Raw genomic sequence first — 16,261 nt, 5'->3', positions numbered from 1 at the left:
CCTCTCTTCCTCACTTGCCTTTTCTACTGCTTTGATTTTTTCATCCATTTCTGCCTGCAATTTTTTCCGGGCTTCCTCTGTCTTTTGGGCCATACTCAGAGCCCTCTCAAGCTCTTCAAAAGCTGCAAAGAAAAAAAAAAAGTATATGATAGTAGAGAAATATCTATGTCCCTCGACAGAAGAACAGAGTTCTCAGTAACTGTAAATAACACAAGTAACAGCAGAATGAACTTAGGAATCCATCAAGAATTCACATGGGTTTATTATCTAGAAAGGAAAGAGAACGTACAAATAGCTGTGAATGTCTTCCAATATATTCTGTAGCTTCTATTTCTTCCTCTAAAATAACCATAAAATATATAAACCATCTACATAAACTATGACTCCCCTTCTAGCTATATGTACTGAATAACTTTGAAGAACAGGAAAAAAGCTGCATGAAAGAAAGGCAACTCCCAAGTTGTTCTTCCACTCAGACAAGCACACAGAAAAATAAACCAGGAATGACTGCTATGCAAGAAATTCCTTACTGAATCATGAAAGAGTTCTTCATGAAAAGAACACTAAAGTATAACACCAGTCACTTTATTTACGTAAGAATTGTTCACTTCAAACGGTACAACCTAGATAACCTTCTCTTTAAACTGTGGGTTTAGTGGAGTCCATACAGCTAGTTTTGCTAATTTCATTATTCGCTATTTACTTTTTAATGGAAACCACTATCAATGCAGTTCAAAGACAGTGGAAAAATGCTTGTGTGTTATGAAGACTAACCTGTGCCTCTAAACTTCATAAATAAAAGAAAAAAATATTAAGACTTGCTCCCAGAATACTTGAGTATCTATAAGATGTTACACTCAAGCTGCAGTGATTAAATTTATTTACATTTCCATGAGATGCACAAGTCTGCTGAAATATTTTAATTTACAAATTGGAAGCAATAATTCCACAGCTGCTTCCCATGTTAAGAAGTATTCTATAACATACTTTGTTCACTTCATAGCAGATCATTTAGATATAAAAAGAAAGCAAATAAATTCCCATGTTGTGACCTTTTTTTATTATAATTTAATACCAGTATCTGAGTTCCTCACTGAAACTGATGTCAGAATCTATATAGAATTACACAAAACCAGAATTTGATCACTATTAGGGAAATCTCTTTTCCTGAATGATCATGAATGTGGAAAACCCCTGCTTCATATCAAAGGAAAGAACAGTCTACTATAAGGTTAAATTTTCCTTAAAAGAACTTTGGCAAAACATCTCTGTAAAATTCAAAATCACAGTGCCAATATCAAGACTGTAATTTATCAGAGCACAAAAAACCTACAAATACATTACTCTGCTATACCCTGAACTACTTAGGTACTATTCTGGGAGCAGACAGAATAAAATAATTTTTAAAGTGTTATTTAGTATGCTAAGCTTTCTTCCACTTAGTTTTGCCCTCAAAAGAAAATCATAACAGACACACATATCTCTAGTTTCCTTGATTCAACATTACTTAGTAGGCATTCACAGCAATTCTCATAATCATTGTGGTTTTTTTAATCTGTCTTTAATAACATTCAGGCACAAGCTTGAGAAGTAAACAATAATTTCCATTCCACATCTTCTGATACCATTCAAAACTGAAACTTTTAACCACAATCTATACTTTTGAGGCAATGCTGCAAATATGTTTTCAAGTAACTTAATTCCATAAAATTGCATTCACTCAAATTCTGACCTTTTCCAGAACTTTCTTCTGTTTTCTGAGGAAGCCCCTCTCTGACTATTCACAGCAACAATCATGTTTGAGGGCAAAACAGGGTTGTTACTGACCCTGGCAATACCAAATCACAACACTGCATCCACTTTTTCACTCCTGGTTCTCCTTAAATAATAAATACTAAAACTCATTACAAAAAAATTAAGAGCACTAGAGATTATTTCAAACAGCAAAACTGTCTAAAACATAATGCAAGCATGCACGAGACTTATAGCTCCTTACTTTCCAAGCACAGCTCTTCACAGTCCCCATCAAAGCATTTACCAGGTGGGATCCGCAGGACTCAAATCCTCCCCCCTCGCCACCCTGAGCACAACTCAGTTAGGAACACAGCCCGCGCAAGTGCGTTTGGAGAACAGTGCTGACTTCCCTGATGTTCCTCTCAGCCCTAACAAAAGCACTCACAGCCAGCAAAATTGGCCAAGCCCTTCAGCATTACAGCATCATAAACGGCTTTTTTTAAAAAATCCAAACCTACAGAGTATAGCTTGAAAATAAAGCCTACAAGTAAAAGATTAACTTATTTCACTCTTCCATACACATTTGCTGATTCTTGTTCTGAAAAACATCTTTTTGTTTGAGAGACCTGTTACTTTGCAAAAGGAAAGAGAATGCATTTGCCATAGCCCACAAATCCGCTAAAGAGAAGATCCAGGTTCACACTAGGATTGACTACCGATATGTTATAGCTGAGCAACATGCAGTATGACAGCTGCATCGCCCAAATCACAAGCAGGATGCTAATACTAAAGCTAGACAAAAGCTGATGGATCAAACGCCAAGGGGGTATGAAAGCACAAAGAAGCAACACTCCACAGAAACACACTCAGCTCTCTAGAAGTTAAATTATATGCGTCTCAGGCACTTTTAGCACTTAAGCAAAATAGAACATTTTTATTCAAAGCAGTTAATTCTAGTGTAGCATGACAAACTGAGTTTCAAACCAGCAGTGGGCTAAGCTATCGTCAAGTAGACAGAACATGGTCTAAATTATTATTAGTTTCAATCTATGGGAGACTTTTAATTCTACTGTGGATAAAAGCCTGGAATAAAAGTCCATGTTTTTATCCAAATAAATCTATTCTGAATGCACAGGGTAAGGACTCTCTCTGCCTGTATTGTTCCCCAACCGGTAGAGCTGCTGTTGAGGGAAGATCTTTTAAACAAGGTACTGGTTAAGTGAAGTCTCACGAAGGCACAGTGGCAAATCAGAAACAGCTAACATCCACACCAACAGTCTCAAGTGAGTCTTGCAAAATCCCATTCATGTGACCAAGCCAGACAAACTGGGAACCTTCCCGTGCAGTATATAAATTACAAAAATGAGCCTGAGCAGAGTTTAAAAAGTGCAAGGTTGTAAAATTGATTATTTTTTTTTTTTTTAACAAAACATGTGCTGGAGAGTTGACTGCTTTACATATGCTACTCCAAAGTACCAGTCTCTGTTCCCTTCACCTTGCCTCTCCTACCTGGTGTAACACCAGTCCCCACTGCAAAGACTTCTTGCTTACTCTCCTGGTGCTGCAGATGTGTTAAATCTTCAACTACAGTGCCATCTACTGCTGAAGATGGTGAAGAAAGCACGAGATGGCAAAGGAGGGATTTACATGTTTTCTTACTGAAAGCTGAGAGCAGGCATCTTAATTTCCTATAGCTGATTTGTGCATCTGAGCAGGATTTTAAATGCACAGTCCAAGCTTTTTGCTTCTCTGTAGAAAGGTGCAAAGCATACATTAATTAAGCTTGCATAAGAAATGTTGCCTACAAAGAACGGCCAAGTACAGCAAAATGAATTTGCTTTCTAAAGACTTTTTTTGTTTACTGTACAGAATATAAATAAGTCAATAATCTGCATCCTGACAACTCAGGAAGGACTTATGCCAAGGAGTCTCAGGAGAAACAAACTTCAGTTACCAGTGTATTGGGTTTGTGTGGCAAGGTTTTCATAGTGGCGGGGGCTACAGGGGTGGCTCTGTGAGAAGCTGCTAGAAGCATGTCCAGTAGAGCCAATGCCAGCCTGCTCCAGGACTGACCCACCGCTTGCCAAGGCCGAGTCCAGCACTGATGGTGGCAGCACCTCTGTGAGAACACATTTAAGAAGCGGGAAAAAAACTGCGCAACAGCCTGCAACCAAAGAGAGGAGAGAGAATATCACAGAGGAACAACTCTGCAGACACCAAGGCCTGTGAAGAAAGACCGGAGAAGGTGCTTCAGGTGCCAGAGCAGATATTCCCCTGCAGCCCGTGGTGAAGACCATGGTGAGGCAGCTGTGCCCCTGCAGCCATGGGGGGTAATGGTGGAGCAGGTATCTACCTGCAGCCCATGGAGGAACCCACACCTGAACAGCTGGATGCTCGAAGGAGGCTGGGACCTCATGCAAAGCCTGTGCTGGAGCAGGGTTCCTGGTAGGACCCATGGACTCCTCGTAGGAGCCCAGGGTGGAGCAGGTTTGCTGGCAGGACTTGTGAGCCCAGGGGGGACCCGCACTGGAGCAGTTTGTTCCTGAAGGACTGCACCCTGTGGAAGGGATCCACGCTGGAGCAGTTCTTGAAGAACTGTAGCCCATGCAAAGGACCCACATTGGAGAGACTGTCTCCCATGGGAGGGACCCCATGCTGGAGAAGGGAAAGGATGTGAGGACTCCTCCCCGTAAGGAAGAATGAACAGCAGAAACAACCTGTGATGAACTAACCACAATCCCTGTTGCCATCCTCCTGCCCCACTGGAGAAGAGGGAGGTAGAGAAAATCAGGAGCAAACTTAAGCCTGAGAAGAAGAGAGGGGTGGGGAGAAGGTGTTTTATTTGAAGATTTGGTTTTATTTCTCATTATCCTACTCTGATTTGATTGGTAATAAATTAAACTAATTTACCCAAGTCGACTCTGGTTTGCCCGTGATGGTAACTGGTGAGTGATCTCTACCCATCTGTACCTAGACCCACGGGGCTTTTGTGATATTTTCTCTCTCCTGTCCAGCTGAGGGAGTGATAGAGCGGCTTGGTGGGGACCTGGCATCCAGTCAGGGTCAACCCACGACAGCCAGTAAATTTACAAATGCTATAAATAGCTTTGTTGAATTAAATGTAAATAGTCTATGTACATTGCAAAGCATAAAAAAAAAATTAGTTGTAGTTAGTTCAAGTAGAAGTGCCTGAGAAGCACAGAATTTACTTTTTAGAGCGCATTTCAAGCACCCAATGTGTGATGTAAGAAAAAAGAGCCCTTACCCCAGTCCTGTTCATACAAGGCTTGGGAAAGGCACCATGATTCACTTATTGGCATGTGTGGATGCACAAAAACAAGAAGCTCTGTGAGATCTCAACATAATGTACCTCTAACTACAAAATAAATGAACTTCAACTGGGGAGACGATGTTACAGTTTACACACCATGCACAAAATAAGCATACACATATTTTCACTATTTCAATACACAAAAATGCATTAACTTTAAATCAAACACTGGAGCATTTCACTAAAGTCACTGAATTACAAAGAAAAAAGCCAGACACTTAACTCTAGGCAAGTTAATAACATGAGGTGGAAAAATATACCACTTTTCAGCCTGCAATATAGCACTATGAAAGTAAATTCCAAGTATAAGTGTATTATGCTTATCCTCATTTTGCTACAACATAAATGAAATTAACATTTCTACAAACATAACATTCCATTAAGTCAATTCTTCACTAAATCATGATACAGGAAAAGAGAAGTCTTGAATTTAAAGTCATATTAACTATCCAAGAAACAGAACTTTAAACATGTTGACTTAAAATACATGGGAACTGCCAAATTCCTAAAACTGGTACAACTCAAAGGTTGTGACCTATAAGTAGTTTCAGGCACTCCCAATATTAATGGTGGTTTTTTGAAATACCTGAACAATTTAGTTCAACTGTATTAAACTACACTTCCATTGTATGTCACAACATTTTTGGAATGCATAAAGCCAAGGAAGTAATAGGAAAACCTAATAAAGGTCAAGTTACAATTCTGCCTATCTTAGAAGCAGTATTAGCTAATTTTCCAAGGGTTCCAACATTTATATATAAGCATGCTTCACAGAGTACAAAAATAAATGCGCTTAAAGGTAAAGTGGGTGCTCATGCACCATAAAAATTATCAAAAGTACTTTAAAATTTTATTTAAAAGAGACCATATTTAACACACAATCTACCCCTAGAAAAGTGCAATGTACTCAACGCATTATTCATAAGTGAAATTACTTCTCACTACAATAGTTAAGTTTTCCAGGTATCCAGAGCATCATCTCTAACTCATTTTCAGCTTCTAGCTATGCAAAGCTGAGGAAATTACTGTATTAACCAGAGTGTGTAGATATTACTTCATAACTAAACTTTCTACAGTTTCAAAAAATGTTGTGTTTCAGACAACTACGACAATAACTTAATATCTACAGAAGTATTAAAATATTCTCCAGCTTTTTTTTTTTAAGTGTGAAGAAAAGCCGCCTGGTCTCCAAGAAGTGAACAAAATCCAACTTTAGCAGGACTGCTTTACTTCTGAAATATAAATTTCCAGAACTAAAAAGACACATGCAACCTGAAAGGGTAGAAAAGGAGGGCACCTAACCAAAATGACTGTTACTTTCCCAAGATGGGTGTTCAAGCTGCTTTTCTGTATTATGACAGAATGATCTATCCAAACTAATCTTTAAAATTCAAAGTGTTGATCTAAATCTACAGAGATTTAAAATAAACCCCTACGAACTGTATTGTTTAAACTTCACATCGCTTTTTAGAGAAATAAAATATGCAGTGTTTTATGCAAACGAACTACATCTGAGCTTCTGACAAAAGAGCGAACTCCTTTAGATTCCTGAGAGAGCAAACTAAATTTTTCTAGAAGAATTTTGATAGACAAAGTGCAAAACAATTTCACTCATTAAAAAACAAAGGTGGGGTGGACTTGACCTTTTAACTTAGTGTCAAGCAAATGGAGAACTGCAAGCACACATAATTAACGTTACCCAATTTCCATCAAAAGCAAACTAGAGCACGTAACAGTCATATAACCGCTAGGTTCCAAGCCTGAAGTGAAAGAATGATCACTGCTGTTTCACTAAAAAGAAATCAGAAATGCTTCCGCTACGATTATGGAAAAAAAAAGTGCTTTTTATGGTTGTAACACATCCTCTTGTTTCTACTTCTTCCCAAGCGCTTATACACTCACCGCTATGTTTTCTACATAAAATACTAGTGGCATTATAATGATAATTTATAGATAGTTGCAAGCTTCCCTCCTGAAGTTATACCAGCACACAGCTCCATCAATATTTTCTCCTACAAACAAGGAAGTACAGCTGCCCTTCAGCAGTTTCCTTCCTAACTCCAGCTGTATTGATAACAGAGACAAACCAGTCAAAACCATCCCTGAACTCTGCTGACCAGAGGTGTAGTTAGTAATGACACCAGCAGGGGTAATATGTAGAACATTAGGAAAACAAGCATCTCTTTAATATCCATTCCAAACAACAACAGATAAAAGAGTCAAAAAGACCATGCAGATGCTTTCTCATGTTTAAATGTAGAAGCTAATAATCTCCAGAATTTCTTACCAGCTCTTTCAGATTTTTCTTTCTGTTCTTTTAATTCCTCGCCTTTTGTAGTTATTTGTTTGATCCGAGCACGCAGTTGGGCTATCTCCTCCTCCTTCATTTCCAGTGTTTCATGCATTTGTCGCTTTGTCTCTGCAATTACCATGCCCTACGGAAAAGGTCTTTGTGATAAAAAGCTAGCAAATAAATAAAACATACAGCCAAAGAAATTTCAAGCCAGGACACAATCCTCGTCAGGAATACCCTTTATAAATACAAGACCAGAGATCATAGTATTTTTCTATGTCAGAAAACAGAAAATGCTAACAAAAAAATAAGAATAGGGATTATTTTGAAGAGTAGACAAAATGTATTTAGTGGTGAACTCCTCAAGCAACTGTGGACCATCAGAAAACTTCTCCCTCTGATACACATATGTTTCTCTGAAATGTGCATTCTGTGAACACAGTAAAACTAAAAGCATTGTACCATCAGTGGTTCTCCTTAGAGATCATGCACATATAAGCGTTAGTCATGTTGCTTATTACGCCACCAGAAGTTACTCCAAACTTAGACCAAGTACCACGACTGGTACCTTTAAGGAATAAAAAACTAAGAAACTTCATATTGCTAAGAAACTACAGTTACTTTTTCCTTCATTGGTGATTTTTTAATTAATTTACATTGTATCTCATCTTCATTATTGTCTGGGGTTATTTTGTTTGGTTTACGCTGGCATTGAGGAGTGTATTCAGCATATTTTTTCCATCTTAAATAACATCATCTTGCAGTATTAAGTATAACCAAGCAGACAAATATGCTCAAGTATCTATACAATAAAATTCTCAGGAAGCTTAAATTACTTGCTTATTAAAACACAAATTGAACCACATGAGACAACTAAGAACAGCTTCTAACACCAAGAAGCCAGATATTTTGAGTTTTAAACATCTTAATCAAAAACTACACAGAGTTTAAAGCAAATTTTTTTGCCTACCTTGTCCTGTTCTAGCTGCTCAATCAAATTCTTTGCATCACGCAGCTGCGTAATCAGTTTAGTCTTCTCAGCCATGTGAAGGTCCTAAAAAAAGACCCCAACCACAAGTTTAAAGCACTGCCACCTGTAAGAAAATGCCTTCTTCTGACAAACAGCATAGGTTTGGCTCTTACCCGGCACTATGCCTTGGAGGAAGAACAGAGAACAGAATGCAGAGAAATTAAAGTAGGCAGGTTTAAACTACCTTTGAATCTCTCAGTGCTAGGCTGCTTCATGGCTTCCATAATAATTCAGATACCTGAAGGCTTTGTTACAGCCTCCACAATTCTCTCACACATGTCAGAGCTGCTACAGTAATGGGCAAAAACATGTCTACAGCACCCACTTTATTACCTCCATCTCAACTTACAAGAGGATCTCAGCAATGCAGCAGAATTGTTCATTATGGGCCTTGTTCTGGAAAAGGTCCTTAAAATACTCGAGTCTTTCAGAGCTCTTTCAAACTTGGCTCAGAGACCAAGATAGAGAAGAGAATCTGACCCCCAGAACTGAAGCTCAGTATAGCTATAGTTATCACATTTTCATGTTTCCATCACTATCAGCCACCTTACTTTCACTCCATACTTGGCATTAATGGCCTTAAAAGGAAAATTAAGCAAAAATATTAGATTTAGCTTTGGGACTGCACTTATGTTATCTTCACTATATTGTGCTCTCCAATGTTCTGCCTTTCTTTGTTTTCTGTTCATTTACATAACTGATGCCTCTTCCACTGTGGCTTAAAGGTTCAGCTTTGCTCTACTTTTCTCACTTTACCTCCTCTCTTCTGTGCTAGGACAGTCTTTTCCTCATCTCAACTTCCCACAGCCACTTTATTTCTGATACCATTGTGATGGTTATTCATACAGTAAGGCTTCATATCCTTTTTTAGAGCTTTTTGAGTAATTACTCAATGTGTTCACTCCACATGGGTTCTGCACCTTTAACTCCAAAAACCTACTGGGACAGGTTGTTTAATGGTTTGCCTTATTAATAAATTTTGGAAATACTCAAGTTCTTACTGTGTTTTAGTAGCTATCCATAAAGTTAAGAGTATTTTCCATACTTTCATTTTCTCCAGTTCCTGAAGCCTCTCTTCTAACTGTTCTTGAAGTGCCTCTTTCTCGTTGGTTAACTGGGCGCAGCGCTCCTTATTTGACTGAATCATCTCCTTACAACGCTGAAGCAGGTTCTCTTGGCGGTTCACTCTCTGATTAAGAGCTTCCAGTGTTTTAACAGAATCTTCATTACCCTCTACAAGACAACATACCAACATTATCATATGCACACCACTTCCAAAATACAGAGCTGCATTCATCGTTCACATTGTGGGTGACTCGCAGGTCTCTAAAGAAACTTGGGAGAAGTCTGCAAAGCTTCCTAGCGACTCCTATAACTGCCAGAAATATGCTAAACATACATAGAATAGTAAATAGAGTCTTTAACCCCAAATCAATTTACAAAATCCCAGTTACTAGGCAAGCTTCAAAACTAAACTATTATTCAACAAGGTTTTCTATGCAATTAAAAAGTCATCATGATTTATAAACCTGCCTGCTGCTACTAACAGAATATTCACAAGCAAGAAAAAATGCCAAGCAAAGCAAATCACATCTCTCAAGTACCAAGCACACAGATTCCTGCTTTCCCAGGGCTGGGTATGATGTTAATTCTAAAATATCCAGGTTGGCAACTGGATAAAGGCCACATTTAGCATCCTTCCAAGCTGTACTCCCCTCTGTGTGAATAGCACATTGGGTAATATTTTTCTGTGCTCTGCTCTGATGCTCTGGAGGCTGTAGGAGTACTTGGCATGCAATAGGATCAGACAAACTCAGAGGTTCAGTTCATGACCATAAGTCTTACACACTATAGTCCAGAAGCAGACTCTACCACAATAAACATCTTGAACCCTGATTCTTAGGGACCGAACACTTACATTATTTCCTAAGCACCACAAAATACATGACAAGAAAATCTCTCATCTAACCCTTCATATCAACCTAACATATAGAAATCATAGCAGATGCCGAACAAAGAATTTCAAGATGCATGTGTATCTCTGAACCTTACTTTTTATAAAGGATATAAATGAATGACACTTTCCCACAGACCAGCATGATAATGTCCCTTGCTCAGTAATCAAATAAACACAATACTGGGAGTCCCATAACTCAAATAATGTGAGGAACACTTAGATTATACAATAGCATGAATATCAAATTTGGTCTTTGCTTTTACTTTTTCCTGAGAAAGCAAAAAAAAAAAAAAAAAAAAAAAAAAAAAAGAAAAAGGGATAGACTGGCAATTGGTCCCCCTCGCTAAACGCCAGCGACAGGTCCTTGCTTATGGGGACAGAATCTCTTACTCATGTTAAGTGGGGATCATAACAACCCCTAGAGCAAAAGCAATAATTACAATACTATCTTCATTATTGACAAAGGCAAGACATATCACATTCGAATTCTTATGAAAATTTTGTATCTTAGAAGGGTTATCCTGTCCTCTAGCTGCCCCACTGTTTTCAAAACAATCACCTCCTTCTAAAAAATTTATCCTTACTGTGACATGTTCAGTCCAAAGTATTGTTACTCCATCACAAATAACAGCAGGCTTATTCCCCAAAATTCAAGAGCTCTTGAAAAAGTCACAATACCTACCATTGCTTCCTGGTTCCACAGTATTTTCAGTACCGATGTCTTTTGCTGGACTTTGAACTTGCGGTTCAGATTGGATATTCGGATCAGGCAATTCAGTGCCTATCTGACCATTCTGTAACCTCTGTTTCAGCAATGATACCTAAACAAAATGTTCCTTTTGTTAAAACAACCAAGGAATCTAAGTAGATCATGTTTTTGTCTTCAAAATCAGAGACAGTTAAATAAAATTGGTATCAGCAAGTACAGAAATTAAAAACCTGTCTGAACTTTGAAAAACCTGTCTGAACTTTTTTTAGCTTTTTTAAAAATCAGAATTATGCTTCCAATTAACAAAAATAGTATAAGTGGAGAAACAAAAACCAATTAAGCAAAACATACAAATTTTGCCAAAGCAATTTTAGCTCAAACATCTGCTAATGTTACATTCTTGATAACAAAGATATTACAAAGGTATTAAAGTGTAGATCAAACAATCATAAAGATGCACTTAATTTCTAGATAATCATAAACTCTCAAAGTTTTACAACATCACAGCAATTATTATAAAACAGGGATATGCATTACTGGAAATAACATAATTTTAAAAAAACAAGTAGGAAGAGCAGTATCATACCTGAGTTTGCAGGACACTAATAAGTTGATCCTTTTCTTCTAAGGAAGCATCAAATTCCTCTTGGAGATGTTTCTTAGCCTGTTGATCCATCTGCAGCTCCTGAGAATCATAAAGAAACACATCTCAAATGAAAACTGAAATGTGAATTTAAAAGGCCTATCAAAATATTACAAAATAATATTTAAAATACCTCTTCGCAGTTGTGACCCTAAAATAAAACCATAAAGTGGATATTTCTTTTACTATACAACATTCCACACAACATAAGAAAAAAGCCCCCCTGTAATACCAGCATTAAAGCAACAAGAGTCTAGCTTTGTAGCAAAATTACCAAGGATTTTTTCTTCCTGAAAATAAATGTGGGGATCACTTCAAGCTAGCTCCTGAAAGCTGCTTTCCATGCACACATTTCTCCTGGAAGTTGAAGACTGCACTTCAGTAAACTAGATTCTTCATTTAGCCACCAGATTAAGTCAACATAAACAGCAGAAATGTAAATTTCTCTTATGCTCATTCAATATGCTAGCATTCTAATATGACAAATGCCAATTACAAGAGCAGAAGGTTGGCTTTTTTTATTCCTCAAACATGTCTCAAATGAGAAAGCCACAGAATGCTAATTAAGAGAACTTAACTATGTGGCTTTACTTGCTACTTAGTTGCATTCATTTGGCTGAAGACCTTTACAAACTTGCAGATGTTGCCTAAATACATTCACAGGATCTACATGATCTTATAAAATACTGCCTTGAGGAGATTTCTTTTACTTACTTCCTATGCTTTTCAAGTTTAAATATTGTAATTTCTTTACGTAATTATTGTTCTAATACAAAATAAATGTATTTAAAGTTAAATTAATTCACATCTAACTGCTTATTGAGGGAATCAGAACCATAGACATTTCATGCATGCACTACAAATAATTTCCATAATTTGTATTTTAATTTTTTTTATTTATATATATACTTCATCTATATATATCTTCCCAGTGATTTACTCCAGGAAACTAATGCTTCTTATGACCATTATCCTGTAAAGATGAAGTTTTCCCAGTGATGCCTTCCAACACTGTCCTGCCTGTGCATGGCTGGGCAGGCTCAGCTCACACAGATGCGGTTCTCCACGTTGCTATAAGGCTTAGCTACGGCAGCTGGGATTCACCGTTGAAGGGGAGCGATAGGCAGCAAGAGAGCATAAAAGCAAGATTCAGAGCTGGAGGAAAGCAATATGGAAAGCATGCAGTGCCCTGTGTTTTATCTCTTGTTTGCTTTTTCATGCTTTCTTTCTCTTGTCCTCTGTCTTTGCCTGGCTAACAGAACCCACGTTTATGGGAGGGTGGTGCTTGCAAGCAAAAGGCACATTGATCTCCAGGGACACCCTGTCAATTTGCCCTCAAAGGAGACAAAATGCTACCCCCGTGGCATACACAATCCATGGCCTGATTACCTGGGCGACACCCCACAGTGCTGAAGAAGAGCACAACCTGCAATTTGCCAGTGACCTCCTTTGAAATGACTGGCTGCCCGAGCTGTTGCACGGGGCAGCCCCTTGCGAGTGAGTATGAGCCTTGGGTACGTGCATACACAGATGCTCACGTCCCTTGCCCTCAAGCGACAGACTCTGACCCCTGTCTGCAGGCGAGGCGCCCAAAGCTAGTCTGCCTTCAGGCAAAGGTGGGAACTCACCACAGTCTGATGGCTCTGGCAACCTCCACACCAGTGCTGCTGCTCCGTATGGCACACGCCAACAACAGGAGCGCAGCCACAGAGCCTGTGGCTTTGAGCGAGCTGGTACCCAGCTCCCCGGCGAGGTGAGAACACAGACAGAGAGGCCCTTGCACACCCCTCTCTGAACCTGATGCTGCACCAGCTCTCAGGGCAGTAAAAACGCTTCAGCTTCACATTCTCCTTTGCCAGGGTTTGACAACACGGCTTTTGTGAACTTGCCCTTTTAATTTGCTCTGCCCAATAATTTGTACGTCTTTTAATTAAGTGCTTATTATCAATACAAAATACATTAGAGCTTCTCTTTTTAATTTCACTATAACCTAAGGAGACAATAAACCTACCTATACTGCAAATCCAGAAAAACAATGTAAGTATTATAACTGAGATCAAGATAAGTATTTTTAAAAATTTGATCCTAGATTTTTTTATTGATAGTCATTAAAATCTTTATTAAAATGTTCTATTGCTTGCATTTGTCTGACATTAGAATTTCACAGTACTAGGAGAGTTAACAAATTGCACAGGGACATCTACTGCTGGGCCCAACAATACTGCAAGAACTACACACACTTCTGCCTCTTTCACAATGAACAGAAAAGCAGTTCAGTCAGTATGATGAACTGCTCTGTCTCAGAGCATGGCAATAAGCTGTTCAATGGGAAACAAGCGAGAAATAACATCATACAAACAAATGAAAACAAGTGGTAAAAACCCCTGCTGTGGAAAAGAAAATATTTTGTAGAGTGAACAAAAAAAAAAAAAATCAAAAGCTAGGCAGAGAAAGATCCTGTGTATGTGTGGCATAAAGTAAATATTCAATCAATAAAAGAAATTACCTCTCTCAGTTCTCCAATTCTGCGAAGTGCTTTATCCTGACTTTGACTCAGAATGCCCTTAAAAAAAGAAAGAATAAACAACAGGTGTATTAAATGTAACTTTATAAAGGAAGTATAAATAAATTCATAGAATTGTGTTTCAGCAGAAGAATTAATGATTTGTATTTCCCTTCAAGTCAAACTTGATGTGTAAATATTATCATAAACTGCCAACTGTGGGTTGGCGATCTATCACCTGAATTCAGCTGATGCAATTAAAAAGGTTATTTTTGATAAATCAGTATTAGCTTTGTTTCCTTAGAAATCACAGCTAAAAAAAAAGTGTTTTTTTATACACACACTCATAAATATATGCACAATGTATTCTGTAAACACACACACAATGCACTGAAAATTAAATTTCTGTTTGCACTACATATTTTAAGATTCAGAAAAGCATTCAGGTGAGAGAGGATGAAAAGTAATGCTTACCTGTAGCTTCTTCTTCTCCCGCTGGATAACTTGATAAGCAGACACTAGCTGCAACACAGAAATTGGGTATAATGGTGATAATGCATCCGCTTAAATCTATCAAAATAATTTGCTCAGTTGTATCACTATCTGCATTTTCAAACTCTTCACTTGAGAAAGTTCTTCTGACACAAACACAGTTAAATTTTCTCAGTGTTTCCTCTTTCCACCTATAAAATATCTCCAATGTGTTAAAAAAATAAAGCTTACATGACAAAACAATGAGGTTACTCAGCATTCATGTACAGTTTTCCCTTCACTACAAAGACCTCTAAGTAAACAGCCAGGTGTCAATACAGACAGTCAAAAACCCACCTGTATCAGAAAGTTTCATCCCAGACAGCTTCCCCACAGCAACATACATTTGTAAGGGTACATGTCCGAGAAAGCTTAACTAAAATTATTTTTACAATGAGTATGCATTCAAAAATAGACTTACAAGTCTAGCAAAAAAAATGTCTGTGTAATACTGAATGTTCTCATCCCATGTGCTTTGCATATACCCAGCAAAGAAAGAGTGCAAGTGGAAGATCTTTCTCATTGTAAGCTGACAAAAGGACATGAGTAACTGCACAATTTAGTTTAATGAAAAATTTGATCACAATTGCCTAAGCTGTCCAAAGCTGAAGAAGCATAATGGCACTTGGAACTAGAATATTCTGTTTTCAAATTGCTGAAAAATTAAAGGAAAACAAATGGAAAATACCAAAACCAGAAATCTCTAGGTCAAAAGCTTCAAATTCTTATTTGAAATAAATTAGGATTTTTCAGAATCCAAAATTACTTTTAATAAAACTAAAACTCCTATGGATAATTTCCCTTACCATATTTTTTGAGATGCTAACTTTCTATGGTACTTTAAATGAGAAAAAAATTGTACATGTTAAATTCTCATTATATATTGAAACTGCTTTCTTCCACACTCCAGCAAAACAATTTTTTCCAACTGAAGAAACTCACAAAACCAGAAAAAGACCAAGACCTTTTTGATAGAGAAAATTAAGACCTGCTGGACAGATCACACTAAAAAAAAGCCAAACAAACAAACCCAAACCAATACAAACCTACAAACTGAAGAATTTTCATTTTGGCAATAGTGTCTACATAAACTTTTAAAAAATGTATCTTATTATACTAGCTGGAAGAGAATGAAAAAATAATGGGAGACAACTGTTTTTTCAGGCATACGCTGAATACTTTAATTGCTATATATGTATTTTAGATTCCAGGGATTTCAATAGTAATAGACAAAAGTCTGCACAGGAATTGTATTTTGAGGGCAGCAAACATTTTAAGAACTGTAAAAAACAGTGCAAATATCAAGTTTCAAATGCCAAACACACACATACTTGAAAAAAAAAATAATCCAACACCACTACTTGGAAAGCTTGACTTTTCCCAACAACTTGGAAAATGAGTAGCAAAACTACTTATATCATTGGTTTTCACTAAAATAGCAAAATAAATAGTCCTTGAATTAATTACCTTCCAGGGAACACCTGGAAATTATGGGGAATGTAACTTATTGTCCTGGGTCCAGCTGGGATA

General features: G+C 37.6%; 1 protein-coding gene across 1 annotated transcript in view; it reads right to left on the bottom strand.

Annotated features, from left to right (window-relative positions):
* The window catches only part of LOC104471648 (golgin subfamily A member 4-like), a gene marked incomplete at its 5' end in the record, with an annotated part of 40,555 nt that extends 25,833 nt beyond the window's left edge, over positions 1-14,722 (bottom strand). Inside the window, 8 exon segments of the mRNA XM_010087047.1 lie at positions 1-122; positions 7,353-7,500; positions 8,329-8,412; positions 9,434-9,621; positions 11,028-11,166; positions 11,641-11,739; positions 14,204-14,260; positions 14,675-14,722. Coding sequence (XP_010085349.1) covers positions 1-122; positions 7,353-7,500; positions 8,329-8,412; positions 9,434-9,621; positions 11,028-11,166; positions 11,641-11,739; positions 14,204-14,260; positions 14,675-14,722 — 885 coding nt within the window.
* Positions 14,723-16,261: the final 1,539 nt, after the last annotated feature.

The sequence above is a fragment of the Pterocles gutturalis genome, unplaced genomic scaffold, assembly GCF_000699245.1.
Source record: "Pterocles gutturalis isolate BGI_N339 unplaced genomic scaffold, ASM69924v1 scaffold38971, whole genome shotgun sequence".
Lineage (NCBI taxonomy): Eukaryota > Metazoa > Chordata > Aves > Pterocliformes > Pteroclidae > Pterocles > Pterocles gutturalis.
Note: the sequence above shows the minus strand (reverse complement) of the source record. Positions and strands in the feature narration are given on the sequence as shown.